Raw genomic sequence first — 15,964 nt, forward strand, 5'->3', positions numbered from 1 at the left:
CTGTACATTTGATCGGTCATGCTTATCGGTCTGTAGGTTAATTTGCATAATTTAGCCAAATTAGCTTGTGTACAGTATATTCGTTATGCATCTTATTTATCACGCGTACTGCATACAGATACAGAGCCTTTGAGTGTAAAATCTGTAAGACCACGTGGGAGCTGCTGCTGCTACAGCATCTCAAACAGCAAATGCACAGGCAACGGAAGGCAGGCTCCATCAGCGCGTCACACCCCACTTTGCAATGAGCTGGAGGCAGTATGCATTTTAAAAACATATACTTAACTGTTTGAAACCTGAATATTTTACTACACATTATGAGGCATGTCTCACCTTGATTCAAAGTAACCTAGCCAAAATCAGACCATCTCCGTGGAGGCAATTCTTTTATATAAACTTTCTTTCATTATCCAGTAGTCAAACACACAATTCTACTCATGCAGTATTAGCAACCCATGCTAGTTGTTGCTTATTATCTCTCCCCTCTCTACATTTTGAATGGATATTTTCCATCTCTGTCAATTGACGCCGCTCGCATGTGCAGTGCGCTTTCCCAATAACTGCATTATGGAACGAACATTCACCCGTAGCCTACTGACTTGTGCACACTGTTAAGCTTATAATGTGAAGAAATAATAGTTAATCAACATTTTAAGCTGAATGTTCTAATCTGTGGCATCAGACACATATTTTTAATGTAGCTTAGGTCTACTGGTTGTTGTCACACGACTGTCCCAGGGTCTGTTTGGAATAGGCCATTTCTTTCTCGACAAACTGACCAAAAGATTCGGTACACTTTTCTACAATGGGGAATAGTAGATTGACATAGGCTAGTGATGTTGCTGTTCGTTACTCATCTTGCTGGCTAATGTAAATGTGGACAGTTATTCTAACACCTTCAAAGTGCGCATCAGAATGATGTAAAGACCGCACATTGTTTTATTCTCGACTTTTTATTTATTTTTATTTCACCTTTATTTAACCAGATAGGCAAGTTGAGAACAAGTTCTCATTTACAATTGCGACCTGGCCAAGATAAAGCAAAGCAGTTCGACACATACAACAACACAGAGTTGCACATGGAGTAAAACAAACATACAGTCAATAATACAGTAGAAACAAGTCTATATGCGATGTGAGCAAATGAGGTGGGATAAGGGAGGTAAAGGCAAAAAAAGGCCATGGTGGCAAAGTAAATACAATATAGCAAGTAAAACACTGGAATGGTAGATTTGCAATGGAAGAATGTGCAAAGTAGAAATACAAATAATGGGGTGCAAAGGAGCAAAATAAATACATTTATTAAATACAGTAGGGAAAGAGGTAGTTGTTTGGGCTAAATTATAGGTGGGCTATGTACAGGTGCAGTAATCTGTGAGCTGCTCTGACAGTTGGTGCTTAAAGCTAGTGAAGGAGATAAGTGTTTCCAGTTTCAGAGATTTTTGTAGTTCGTTCCAGTCATTGGCAGCAGAGAACTGGAAGGAGAGGCGGCCAAAGAAAGAATTGGTTTTGGGGGTGACTAGAGAGATATACCTGCTGGAGTGTGTGCTACAGGTGGGAGATGCTATGGTGACCAGCGAGCTGAGATAAGGGGGAACTTTACCTAGCAGGGTCTTGTAGATGACATGGAGCCAGTGGGTTTGGCGACAAGTATGAAGCGAGGGCCAGCCAACGAGAGCGTACAGGTCGCAATGGTGGGTATTATATGGGGCTTTGGTGACAAAACGGATTGCACTGTGATAGACTGCATCCAATTTGTTGAGTAGGGTATTGGAGGCTATTTTGTAAATGACATCGCCAAAGTCGAGGATTGGTAGGATGGTCAGTTTTACAAGGGTATGTTCGGCAGCATGAGTGAAGGATGCTTTGTTGCGAAATAGGAAGCCAATTCTAGATTTAACTTTGGATTGGAGATGTTTGATATGGGTCTGGAAGGAGAGTTTACAGTCTAACCAGACACCTAAGTATTTGTAGTTGTCCACATATTCTAAGTCAGAGCCGTCCAGAGTAGGGATGTTGGGCAGGTGCAGGTAGCGATCGGTTGAAGAGCTTGCATGTTCTGTTAATATAAATGACCATAATCTAAAATTGATTTCTGTCATCCTGAGCACCGTGGGTGGACACCCTAATCAGGTTACGCACCAATGCATACATGTCTGGTAAATGAATCAAATGTCCAGTAAATTAAAATGCTGCTGGTCAAATGTCCGGCACCACATTTTCCTAACGGAAACCCTCTGTGTGTGTGTGTGTGTGTGTGTGTGTGTGTGGTGAGTGCCCACAAGTACCATTCTTTGTGTGTGTGTGTGGTGAAAGCTGGTGTGCATTTGTGTACACCGAGTGTGCGTTCTGGTGTTAGTTTCAAATAATGTACTATTGGGAACATGAGTCAGTGCTTTGGACACTCTGAAAGAGCTTTTTCATTCACCCCTACAGTAATATACTGGTAATTAGCTTGACATCATCGCTGCGAAACAAATGGTTGCCCCGTGGCAATGAAATACCCCTCACACAAGTTTTGTTCAGTTCAAATCAGAAGCTCTATAAAATGGATACATAAAGAATCAGAACAGCATGACTCACCAATATGGAGTGCCAATGAAAGAATCTCTTCTCTGCAGCGTCATGGTATTCTTAGCGGACACGCCAAAGTCAGCTGAAAACAGACATTGATTCAGAATTTAGTAGTTGGGCAGTTGGGTAGAGATGGAGAATGACAGAGACTTTATGCATTTCATTGTTTTTATAAGAAAAGGTTAATATAGGTTAATATACATCCACATTATATGAATAATAAAGGACTACTTCTACTGTCATTGCTACACTACCTTGTGATTATTTCAGAATGTTACTGTGAGTCTCAACGCAGTCTTCGAGTACATCTGAGAGGTCAAATGAAGCGTTGTGTAGCTAGCGACTGCCTGCTAATTAAGGCTACGCCTAGCCCCGTCACGACCCTCTGTATGCCTACATCGTATGAATCATCATGGAAACTGTAGCTATGGATGCTATCACTTAACTCAACTGCAATCATTTACATATCCAAGGCTTCATTTGCATACATTTGCAGCCTGCATGTTGCCAATAATGATGATGAATCGCCCACATCATGAAACCTGTATTTTTAACAATACATATCAGGCCAGTGTCCAGTCCACTACATTCTCTACTGGGCTGGATGCAAAGGCACTCAAAGGGGTAGTAATACTACACTTTTCCAGCCTAAAGCATGTTAGAAGTGTCACGTTTGAACAATATCTTTTCAGGATACCAGTTAAACCTATTCGCAAGTCAACAGAGGACAGCCTACTACTCATGAAATACAGTAGGAGATATTCTTAGACAAAGAGCCAATAGAAGTCCAGCGAGGCAAGGCCTTACCCAATTTGATGTCTCCCTCCTGTGAGAAAAGGATGTTCCCGGCCTTCAGGTCTCTGTGGATGACCTTGATCTCATGAAGGTAGGCCAGGGCCTCCAACGTCTGCCTACACACCACCCGGATCTGGGGCTCTGTCAGAGGCCTCTCAAGCTCTGCAGAGGCAAAGACGGAAGCATCCACATGAATTTAGTGTACCATAAAATCTCTATCCACTGGAACTTTCTGTGTCGTATGTTGACATTTCATGAAGGTTTTACCAATGCTTTATGTACTGTATCCTTCATAGTACATGGTGAACACACACTAAACATAACAATTTGGAGACATGGGCCTGTAACCCTTAGCAACTGCAAAAGAACACTGTTCCATGCCCTTCTTCCCACAGCCAGCAGTCATAACTGGACCAACAGCATGGTAGAGTGAGTCACACCACTGGACCACTCCTGATCCAACAGAAGAGGTTCAACCATGACATCTCTTCTCTGTTTAAAGAGTGACTGCTTTTAAAAAGCAACGAATCCCTTTGAAAAAACAGCCTGTGGCATCAATATGAGTCAGACACAGTTATTCCAGTGTCAAAATTGACTACAAAGTGTAAATAGGATAATTTAGGTGATAAAGTCAGTCTAACCTAAAACGGAGTTTGGACCATCCGTGCGTCACAACGGGTAAATGATTTCATTTGATGATGTCCATTTTCCCACTAACATGGGGTGAAGAGCTGTGGTGATTGCGCTCTATCCAACAGCATACACGATGAGACATACCTGCCCAGCAGCCTGGCATTATCTACATAGTAGAACATGTTGCACATTTTCTACTAGCGAAATCCTGCAACAAACTCCTTAAGATGTCAAATTGCGCAACTCAAACATTCTCAGCAAAAACATTAAAATTAATTACAGATGTCTTGTTTTATCTTAGATTCATTGTGGCGATTTTGAGGGGACAAACATCATCAACCAAACGCGGAATCGGTCAGGAAACACACCTACAAACTGAAACCATGTGTTTGATGTATTTGATACCATTCCATTTATTCAGCTCCAGTCATTAGAACGAGACCGTTCTCCCCAATTAAGGTGCCACCAACCCCCTGTGACTTACATGCTTAGAGTGAAGAATGGTAGCAGCCTATGTCAACTTATTACACAAAACAGGCTATTTGTGCTATCATTATCAGCCTGTGTGAATTGTGATCTACTCACTATAAACTGTGTGGTACAATATAATGACAGGGTGTTGTTACAAAATGGAGGACATGTGGTCTCAACTCAAAGATTAATTTAATATCTTACATATCACAGTGTAAAGACTGACACCCAGTGTTACAGATACAGGTAACCTGTGTGTATCCTGTGTGTATTTCTTTTCTCTCCTTCTCCCCTCACAGGTGACAATCATCATTCCCCAATCAGTCACCAATCAATCATCAATCAGAAGACACCTTCTCCTTTTCCCTTACCCTATCACATTCCCTTTCCCTTGGTTTAAAACCCATTCAGTTGTTTTCTCTGGAGCTCAATCTCTCTGTAGATCTCTTGTTTGGTTTAGCAACTACATGTCACAATGTCTGTTACCCTGTGAGTATTGTTTTTGTTATGGTTTTTGACTTTGTTTGATGGTGGGGAAAGGGGGTACCAAGACAAGTCGCCCATGGGCATACACTACCCGTAGGAATACTTTGTCTAAGAACACTAGTTAGAACTGGGTGGACCACCCACTGTATTTTTGGTTAGTTAGTTAGCTGTATTGAAGTAGGCTAGTCTAGCTTAGGGGTGTTTTTGGGAGATTTGTTTCTTTCCTTGGGTCCAGCTCAGCCCCTTTTCCTGCCCCGCTTTACCGTGTGTTTACCAAATAAACCATGAGTGTTTGACGGTAGATTTAAGTTGTCTGTGGTTATTCTCACTGTTACTTTTTCACTGTTATAATTTGCATGAATTATGAGCCAAAGCGATTCGTATCACCCAGTCACATCTGCAGGCTTAATTTTGTAGCCTAGCGATTATTAAGAGCATTGGGCCAGTAACCAAAAGGCCGCTGGTTTGAATCCTTGAGCAGACTGTCTGTGCCCTTGAGCAAGGCACTTAAAGCTAAATGCTCCTGTAAGTCGCTCTGGACATTTAGCGTCTGCTAAATGACTAAAATATCAAATCAGCAAGTCCGAATACAACTCTAAACCAATGGTGGGAGGTTCCTTAAATTCCAAAGAACACAAAGGAAAGTACTGAGGCATTAAAACTGGACTAACCACTCCTAGAAATGGGAACTATGATACACTTTCACCACTCCACCACTGAGTGGAGGGAACATTCTACACTGGCTGAAATGTCTTGAAATAGAAAAAAACATTTGATCTGACTGATGAGTGACATTTTCCATGTATTCCTTTTTGAAAATCCATACTCACCCAACATGACTGCATCGACAGCACCTCCCGCACAGAACTCAATCAGAATCTGAGGAGAGAAAAATACAGTTACTGTACCAATGTGTCCCCCCCAATGTTATGTGCGTTTCAGAGTAACACTCAAAGCAGGAGACATCAACGTTTTGAGGGAGCCTCGAGGTCAAATTCTTTGGCGCTGGATGAAAACAGCATTTCACAAAAGGCGTTTGCGAGACACTTTGATTCAACCTACTCTGTTGCATGCACAAACTTGTCATTTAATAAGATGAGTGAGTTTCACAGTGGATATTCACATTCTATTATGTAAACTGTGAGCTTAATTCACATGTAAAAAAAAAAAGGGACAACTCAATTACAGATATCCTTCACAGCAAATTATCTTAACAACCTTGTGAAAGCTATTCAAATTCTCGTGGTCAATGCTAACCAGTGCAATAACTTATCAAGTGTGAGACTTCATGAAGGGGACTTCCTCATTTTTTGTAAGGGATTCAGTTTGGCATACATGTTTGTTAATCTGCAGCAGAAACGACATCAAGTTTTTACATCAGCTCTATTTCAAAGAAAGTGTGGAGTCCTCAGACAGCAATGTCACTGCAAGCAATTCAAATCTGACCACACTATTTGTATTACAGGAAGATGTGAGGAAAAACAAATGCCTACTCTATTGAGCTCTGCTCCAGTGTTGTTCCTAGGAGGAAGAATCATTGTAGCAGCCCTTGCCTCAGATACAATGGTCCACACACACAGCAGAGGAATGAGAGGTCTACTCTACATAACCTCTTAGAACCATTCCAACACTTTCTACAACAACTATTAAAGATAACTTTATCAATTGACCCTTTGCTAAGCACCATCCCAGAATTTTGGGCAACCACTTGCAGCACTCCAATAGATAGCAACTGTGTAAAATCTGACAACTCTGACAAGCTCACGTTTGTATTGCATGAAAGCCAGTGAGGGATATGGCAAAAACGGTTTAAAAAATGTATGTTTAAATGGCTAAATAATTGAACAGTACACCAGAGGTACTTGCTACTTGTTGTTCCTGAAATGCAGCACCTGTTGGACCTGTTGGAGAATTTTTTTAAATCTGAAATTACACTTGTTATATTGTTTGCTAGCTCTGTCTTATTGACCACCCCAAGTTTCTAACGCTAGCTAGCCACTTAATATAAGTTTTTTTTTTTCTCAAAATATATGTTAGCTAGCAAAGCTAGGAACGTTATGAATACATCTCCAATCTGCTGTCGACATCAGGATACGATTTGAGAGCACTAGTTATCTCCAAAAGTGGATATAGCTTTGACTGCGTGCTGACAGTGAATTCAGAACCCTTCAGTGGCTAGCTAAAAGTTTGAGATCACTGTGAGGGGATTTCGCCAGTGGTTGGATGGGGAATTGGGCTTCCCGGGAAAATGTTGTCCAAGGTTGCAACAGTAACCAAGGGGGGGGGGGGGGGCTTAGCAAATTGTAAATTGAAGGAACAGAACTTCAAACCTGTGTTGTGTTCAGTTGGCACACCATGGAAAAAGTTCCGCCTGGTTTATCAGATGATGTCATGGACTAATGCAGTTTTGGAGATGTGAAAACTGACCAGCCTCTGTGATAAAAGCTATTGTGAACTATACTATATCACCTGATCTATGGGAGCATAGCCAGGACGTGTCAAACAGCAGCTTGAGGTATCGGATGCACAAATCAATCAAAACCCTCACTGAGCAACGCCCATTCAGTGAGTTAAACAAAGAGGATGGAAAGACTGGTGATCCATTATGTAATGATGCACATCAATGGAGGGCTAACCGTTTTACAATAATGAACCATTTGAAACGGTTTACTAATGTTATCATGAATTAAATATGATACAATTATCCTTACAGCAGTAAAGATCTCCATTATTGTTTACTATGCCTTAACCGTGCCATAAGACATCAGCCGCTAGCTACCATTTTACTGGCAGTGCCTGCCTTATGTATATTTCACAGCATTCACCTACTGTTGCACAGGGTTTGGTATGAATGAGTCCTTTTTTTGGCTGAATGGAATGTTCACACACATTAACTAAACGCCTGACATGTTTTAAAGGCATACGTTACACATTAATCTCTCTCAGGACTCAACCAGTGGCACACACGACAAGGTTTGATGTCTCTAAATTATTCATTAGCACTTTCTCAAGCCCAGAGTAGCAGTCCATTATCTTCCCATGGCTGCAGCCCCACAGCGGGGGATCACATGATACCACCTGGACATAAATGCGCTGTTGTTCTCTCCAAACACACCAACAGTGTGACAGGATCCTCTGACAGCGTTCACACAGCAGTTGATGGTGATTAGTGCTTTTTGAGGTTGGTTCATTTATGAAAAAATAATCACAGTTTTGATTCAGGCTGCCCACTGTTCCTAAGCCGTCATTGAAATTAAGAATTTGTTCTTAACTGACTTGCCTAGTTAAATAAAGATTTTAAAAAATACAGAAATAGGAAATTACTATGAAATAATAAGATATTTATGTTGAGTATATTACTTTGTTTTTATTTGAGGACTTTGTCATCATTTAATCTCTGCTAAGGCAGTAGCAGCCAGCCAGTCAGACCACCTAACCTTATCTCTGTCTTTAGCCATCCTATTTAGATACACTAGACTGCCTAAGGATGCTGCAGAGCTCTCTGACAAAATCCTTTTACTAGTTCTTCAAAGTAGAAAAGGTACTTTCACAAACTGTCTCTATCCCTCTCGTCGTTGTGTACATTCCTCTCTCATGCGTTCTGTGTGTATCTAACCTTACATAGCAGGGTAAAAGTGTATCCGAAAGAATCAGCGCAGTGGATTCTGGTCATTGTAGTTAATTTCCACGTTTCTGCTCTGAGCTAGGTTGAATATTTCCTTAGTGAAAACTTCAACTCCCTTCAACCCAGTGTCCCATAGTTCTTGACTTCTCTTGTGAATTATCTGATTTCTCTCTAGAGAAACGGCACAATGGGCTCACACAGAAATACAAACTAAACGGAATTCAAGTAATTGAACCGAAAATTATCGAAAAAAATGCATAAAAACAAAATGGTCGCTCAGCACTATCCCCATGTGAAGTCTGGGGCTTGAGAGAGAATAAGGGGCGACATTGATAAAAGAATGTGAGGTGACCTTATTTAAATCGTAATCTCAAGCACTGGTTTGTGAATAAATTAGGAATATCATCATGTTTGACTTGTGTGAGGTGCATATAGATTGATGTTTCTCAAGTGTTAGACGGTGAACTCCCGCACTTTAGCAGGTTCATGAGTATACACACAAGTGTGTGAGTGGTGTGAACTGTGAACACTGTCAGTGGCCCTGTTCTCCACATCTGAGAAACCCAATCCCTTCAGAGGGAGCCCACTTACCCACAGTTTGCTTTCATAATAGAAGGCATCCAGCAGTTTGACTATGTAACGGTGATCACAGGAGGCCAGAATGTCTATCTCCACCATGTAATCCTCCAACTCCTCCTCTGTCTTGGTATCGATCACCTTGGCAGCAGCCAGGGTTCCAGTCTGCTTGTTCTGGGCCTGAAACAAAGACACCAACAAAGGAAATTAGTGAATATATTCCCCTGATAACAAGCACCATTCGATCAAACTCATACCGCAGAAAAAGAGCAACAGATTATTAGCCGTACTAATGGATAGTGGTTAATGTAAAGACATTTATGAACGGTAACGATAACATGAAAAGGCCACTGCCATTTTGGAGTTGGAGCATTTAGCATTGGAGTGGTTTATGGTAGAGCAGCTGAAGGCAATTTTCTAAAAAGGTCACATCTTTCTGTAAATGTATTTCATCATTCAGACACAAAAACGTAAGAGGCTTTATATTTGCAGGAAAATCAGCTTGAGGAGAGGCCAAATTCGCATCTGGGGTCAGGACAATTACAGTGTGGAGTCTGGAGAAAACGGATCATCTGTTAGCTGAACTGTATTAACTAGTCTATCAAGGTTAACTGTTCCTATGTGTTTCATTTCAGGAACAACGGATACCACATGCCCAAGCTATGCCATCTATCCTCGGTGATAACTACTGTAGAAACATTTACCGAAACATATTTTATATACTGTTTTATAGCAATATAAGCATGTTTCTGCTTTTAAAACAACAAAATTGTCATGACAGTTAAGTTACTGTGACCAATAGCCATATAACAAATGTTGACAGTAGGAAATTACAATAAAAAGAAGTGATTTAGGATCCAGCTCAAGGTCTGACAAAAGAGGAAGTTTGATTAGATATATAGAAAATGGTATTAGCTTATGGCTTTAGGAAGCATAGACAAGTAACCATGTGTAATGGTCAAACGCATATAGATACATGCATGTTCCTTTGGCTACTTGCAAAGGCTTGACCTAGTTGAAAATGAATACATTTAAAGGGGAGAATGACCAGTTGTTCCATTCTCCACTTCCTCTCGCTCATGCAGACGGGGCTGCTATTTTGAGCTAAGCTTTGGCCGTAATGTTTATGGATACAGACCCAACCTAGTGGAGTTAAGGAAAGTTAAGGAGGGAAAGAGGGTGTGTCAGTGTAGCGAACTGCATCAGAATTTATATTTACACATAGTCACTCCCTTTTGTCTGTACCAGGCAACGCCTGCCCTAGCCTTAGCAGTCACACATTCAACACGAGGTCATACCTGTGACACTGTGCATATTTGCCTTCCTATTTTAGAGGGCTCTATGACCTCAGTTCTACTGGGCATGAGCCTTCACATTCCATCAAGAACTCTGATGGTTCATATCCAAGAAACAGTCTGACCTTTAGCAAAGCATAACAAGGAAACTGGCAAGAACACCAAATCAAAACATGTCCAAGGATTTACATTAAAGAAGCATGGGCACATCCCCAAGCACGCAGAAGAGAAGGTAATGCGCTCTCAAATGATGAAGGGGAAAGTAACCTAGCTACAGTATGTAAATAGAGGGCTATCAGTTGTTTTTATTGGCCATTGTGACAGGGAGCTTTGGCTTGTCCTCACACCCACTTCAGCGGCTGTGCTCCACGGCCCGTCATGGGGTGAGCTCAGAGCTGTGACTCAGACTGAATGCCAAGAATCCCCTTCCTCCCAGACCCAGCCAGCTGATTCACCCACTGCTGCCACCTCTAACACCACCACACCTCAGCATGACACAGCCACTACAGGGCTGTGAAATAACACATGGAATATGATATTAAAAGGATCACTTTTATTTATACCAAATCTCTATTTGATGTAAATCAAATCAAACGTTATTTGGTCACATACACGTATTGACATGGCATGTAATATACAAAGGTCCAGATACTTTTTTGTCGATTTCACATGTTTTTGAGAAACTTACCAAAACCAGTGATTCACTTCCTCATCCTCGTTGTGCAGTACAGGGGCTCTGAAAAAATGGTCCAAAAACACCCAAGTACAGCTTGATTCGCAAGTAAATGGAATATAATGTTGTGGATAAAGTATAGAATGACAATTTCACGTGTACAACATCTAAAGACATGCACCACTATACTAAGAGCTTTTGCATTTCTAAAAGGACGTCTTTGGGTGTTTTTTGCAGCATTTGTTCCATGTTTTTTTCAGAGCCCCTGTAGTACACAATGAGGATCAGGAAGTAAATCGCTGGTTGGGGTAAGTTTCTCAAAAACAAGTGAACAAGTGAAAAAAGGAGTGTGGAACCTTTTATATCATGCACTTACACCAAAAATAGAGATTTGTTTGTGAAAGAGCTCAATTCTCCTTTAAGGTACAGCAGTGTAGAACAATGGCTGTAGGACAAGGGATGACTAAGATAATAGTGTACAGGGTATGATATTGTTATTACATGGTAACAGATTTGGTCAAGTGATCGGCTATGCACACTGCTCTGACACATACACTTACCCCACCAGACATGCCACCAGGGGTCTTTTCACAGTCCCCAAATCCAGAACAAATTCAAGAAAGCGTACAGTATTATATAGACCCCTTATTGCATGGAACTTCCATCTCATATCGCTCAAATAAACAGCTAACCTGGTTTCAAAAGACAGATAAAGCAACACCTCGTGTCACAACGACTCTCCCCTATTTGACCTAGATAGTTTGTGTGTATGCATTGCTATGTAGGTTACGTGTGCCTTTAAAAAATATATTGTTAACCATTAGGGCAAACTCAACTTACTACATTCCATGACTGGGAGTGGATAGGAATTATATAGTACAATCTGTGACTGATAATATTAGAGCTGAGCTCACTGAAACAGTTGACATGATGTGTTTACTAGTGACAAAAGATATCCAGTTTAGACACACCAAAGATGTTCTTATGTTGACAGAGACATTAGACATTAGAATGCTTGACTGAGGATGACAAGAAAAATAATTACAAAACAATGACAACAGGTAGGTGTTTTCCCCAACTCTGTTTGAGGGCTGCAGTGTCTCCAGTCCTGGCTTTCATCATTGCCTGCTAATCAGCTAATGAAGACATGGGTAACTGGGGAAAATTGACTCACTGGCTAATCACTGACATTATTTGATCAGTTAAGTTCCAGGAAAAGGAGAGAATCAGCAGACACGGAAGGCTCCAAGGACTGAATAAGAGACTTCTGACCTGTAGAATACCTGAACATGCGCATGCGATAACAATTTGTTTACATTAGACATTAATAAACATGAGGAAAAAATTAAATCGATTTCAAATGTATATTTTTCTCTTGGTCATCAAAGCTCCGTTAGCAGATACCATGTAGGAACAGGTCAGCAACAAACAGTGATATTCCCTCTGCTCCATCTTGCTGACTCGGTCAAAGATGACACCCGTCCCAAACACGACAACGAAGAAAGTACAGCAGGGGGTAAATCATCAACAGTTCTATTTCTCAGTGTGTTGGTCCCAACCCTGACAGAGTAATGTTCAGGCCTTAACTAAGCATGACAGCTATTGAATGGTTTAGCTTACTAGCCGCAGAGCCAAGAATAGACTAATACAACTGTTAATTGGCAAAATAAAGGAAACATCAACATAAAGTGTCGTAATAGGGCTTTGGGCCACCAAGAGCGAGAACAGCTTCAATGCACCTTGGCATTGATTCTACAAGTGTCTGGAACTCTATTGGAGGGATGTGACACCATTATTTTACGATAAATTCCATAATTGGATGTTTTGTTGATGGTGATGGAAAACGCTGTCTCAGGTGCCACCTGTTTTCAATATACTTTGTATCCCTAAATTACTCACATGTTTCCATTATTTATGCAGTTACCTGTAGATAGCCAATGTACATTTTCTCAAATTTCCACCCACATACTGACCTTCCGACATGAGAACCTACTACAGTATATGGTACTAACGCACATCCTGCTCACCCCTGAGCTATGCCAACAAAGTACCTGTTCACTAATGATGATGTGTCTACACTGCTGGGGCCTTTCTGACTGATAAGGCCCACTTATCTAGGGAACTATTCAACTGTATCCTGTTTCCTATGAGGTTTACTGCCTGCAATTCACACCCTCAAGCAATCCATATTGCTCTCATCTTCACAGTCAACAATAAGCTCTTCTTGAATGTGAACTATTCTGATTTGTTTTGCAGCCAAAGAGTTCCCCTTCCCAACTGGCCATGAGGACTTTCATACCCCACTGCACTGCTGTTCTGGGAGTATGAACTTGAACCCTTTTATTTGCACTTATCACCCACCATATCATTATGGAGGCCCCGTTGACTTTCTAGGAGAGGCACTCCTTGAAAACTGAATTTTTGACACAGATGAGCATTGAAAATGTCATTGTTTACCAGCAATGTATAATTCAGTAAGGATACCACTACCATATTCAATATTCATTCATAGAACAGTTGTGAGACATGTTCCCTTGGGTTGTGTAAAAAATAAAGTACTGTTTAGACAGGCAATGAGTCTTGCTATTTCATGTTGAGGTAGCCTAGTATTTGACATGTCAAGGGTGAACAAAAACGACAAAATTAGATGGGCCATGAGACAACAAAAAAAGGCATATTTGACATGTTGATGATAGGAGGGGTTGAGTTATGTCTCTCAGTAGAACTTCCTGTACGAAGGTATCATGAGTTACAGACTTGATCTTAATGGATTTTATATTGAAAGATAATATATCCGTTCGTTTTACCTTGTATACTTTCCCAAAGGCCCCATCTCCCAGTTCCCCAATAATCTCCCAGATTTCCTCCGGGTTCTCGTCTCTGTGTACGTGCTCATACTGTTTCTTCTTCTTATCAGACCCCAACTTGAAGATTTTACGAAAATTGAAGAACGACGACATCTTCTGTGAGTTTAGTATGAGTGGCCTTTCCAGCAATTCCCACAAAGAAAGAAGAATAATCCAATATTCCCAATAACGTCCAAGTGTCTATCAGGCTGTAATAGGGCAGCTTGCTCGCGCCACTGTGTCCATTTAGCCGCTAGACAAGTAGACAGACGATTCTTGAAATAAACCCAATAATAATAAACTACAATTCAATACCCGAATTTACTCATGAGCTGAAACATCAATCGCGCATTATTATTATTGTAAATTAAACAGTTCACATAACACGTTGGCTAGATTTGATCGTTCTCAACAAAATTCACAAGGGTGGTCTTGGGATGGTTAACGTTACTGCCCCAATACACACACCGTCATTCTTAGACAATGTAACAACCGGTTTAATAAATGGATCTCAACAGACTAGCAGCATCTTCTTGAAGTTCAGCGGTAGCGATTTCATAAAACTCCCTTCAAAGACATACTTATAACCCGTAGTTACGGCCCAACCACGCAATCTAATACAAGTCCTCTGTCGTCACAAGGAACGGAAAAATAAACGCGAGAATGAAATTAAGTTTCTCAGACTTGAAGCTCCACGAGACGGTAGTCATTTATGGTGTGGCCATTTCTAAACATTTCATTTTCCTCCGGTTGGTTTTAATAGGGAATATTCCTTCATACCGAACCAACTTCAGAATTGATAGAGTGCCTTGCCACCTCCTCCTTGCTGCATGTTGTGGAAAGCGCGTACCCGTGAAGCGCAGCCGCAATGAAAGCCTTGACATGGCCAAACAAAGCATTTGATAAATTCCTTCCAACCGATTACTAATACATTAAACAAATTCCACTCAAATGCAGTCTTCTTCATATCAATTTGTTTAATTCAGTTACCTGACTCAATTTGAAATTGAACAGGCTTGATATGTTTTATTCCTGTGCAATTAGCCGAGGCCTAAATACGATTCCAGTTCATCATCAAATCTTACATTTCCATATTTACATTTTAATTAACTGATGTAATTTTTTTTTGATTGCATTGACCCTCACCCTCCCTGTTCAAACTAAAGTGATGCGAGTTATAATTGAAGTCCGTGCTTTTGGCGCCACCTTCTGAATTGTTTTGTCACGCACTCTTTTGTCATTTGCAATTTCTGTCTCACATCGAGGTTCAAGCAGCCAGCTCACTGCTTTGAAGAAATATGTATTTCTGAAAGGCTTGATTTATTCCAGTGTATTAACAATAAGCCAGTCCATTTTTGAACCCCACTCCCCCTTGTCAGTCTGAAATAGGTTAGGTCCACATGTAGTGGGGCAAAAAAGTATTTAGTCAGCCACCAATTGTGCAAGTTCTCCCACTTAAAAAGATGAAAGAGGCCTGTAATTTTCATCATAGGTACACTTCAACTATGACAGACAAAATGAGGAAAAAAAAGCCAGAAAATCACATTGTAGGATTTTTAATGAATTTATTTGCAAATTATGGTGGAAAATAAGTATTTGGTCACCTACAAACAAGCAAGATTTCTGGCTCTCACAGACCTATAACTTCTTCTTTAAGAGGCTCCTCTGTCCTCCACTCGTTACCTGTATTAATGGCACCTGTTTGAACTTGTTGTCAGTATAAAAGACACCTGTCCACAAGCTCAAACAGTCACACTCCAAACTCCACTATGGCCAAGACCAAAGAGCTGTCAAAGGACAGCAGAAACAAAATTGTAGACCTGCACCAGGCTGGGAAGACTGAATCTGCAATAGGTAAGTAGCTTGGTTTGAAGAAATCAACTGTGGGAGCAATTATTAGGAAATGGAAGACATACAAGACCACTGATAATCTCCCTCGATCTGGGGCTACATGCAAAATCTCACCCCGTGGGGTCAAAATGATCACAAG

At 40.8% G+C, this 15,964-nt stretch overlaps 1 protein-coding gene across 3 annotated transcripts in view; it reads right to left on the reverse strand.

Annotated features, from left to right (window-relative positions):
* The window catches only part of slka (STE20-like kinase a), a 37,622-nt gene extending 22,531 nt beyond the window's left edge, over positions 1-15,091 (reverse strand). For all 3 annotated transcript variants that reach the window (XM_021611226.3, XM_021611234.3, XM_021611228.3), the window contains exons 1-5: positions 13,936-15,091; positions 9,176-9,340; positions 5,790-5,838; positions 3,382-3,531; positions 2,584-2,656 (exon numbers count right to left, since the gene is read on the reverse strand). In XM_021611226.3, coding sequence (XP_021466901.3) covers positions 2,584-2,656; positions 3,382-3,531; positions 5,790-5,838; positions 9,176-9,340; positions 13,936-14,088 — 590 coding nt within the window. In that variant the 5' untranslated portion in view covers positions 14,089-15,091. The remainder of the gene's footprint in view (positions 1-2,583; positions 2,657-3,381; positions 3,532-5,789; positions 5,839-9,175; positions 9,341-13,935) is intronic.
* Between the last annotated feature and the right edge of the window lie 873 nt (positions 15,092-15,964).

The sequence above is a fragment of the Oncorhynchus mykiss genome, chromosome 1 (assembly GCF_057628025.1).
Source record: "Oncorhynchus mykiss isolate SJ-2025 chromosome 1, ASM5762802v1, whole genome shotgun sequence".
NCBI classification, from domain to species: Eukaryota; Metazoa; Chordata; class Actinopteri; order Salmoniformes; family Salmonidae; genus Oncorhynchus; species Oncorhynchus mykiss.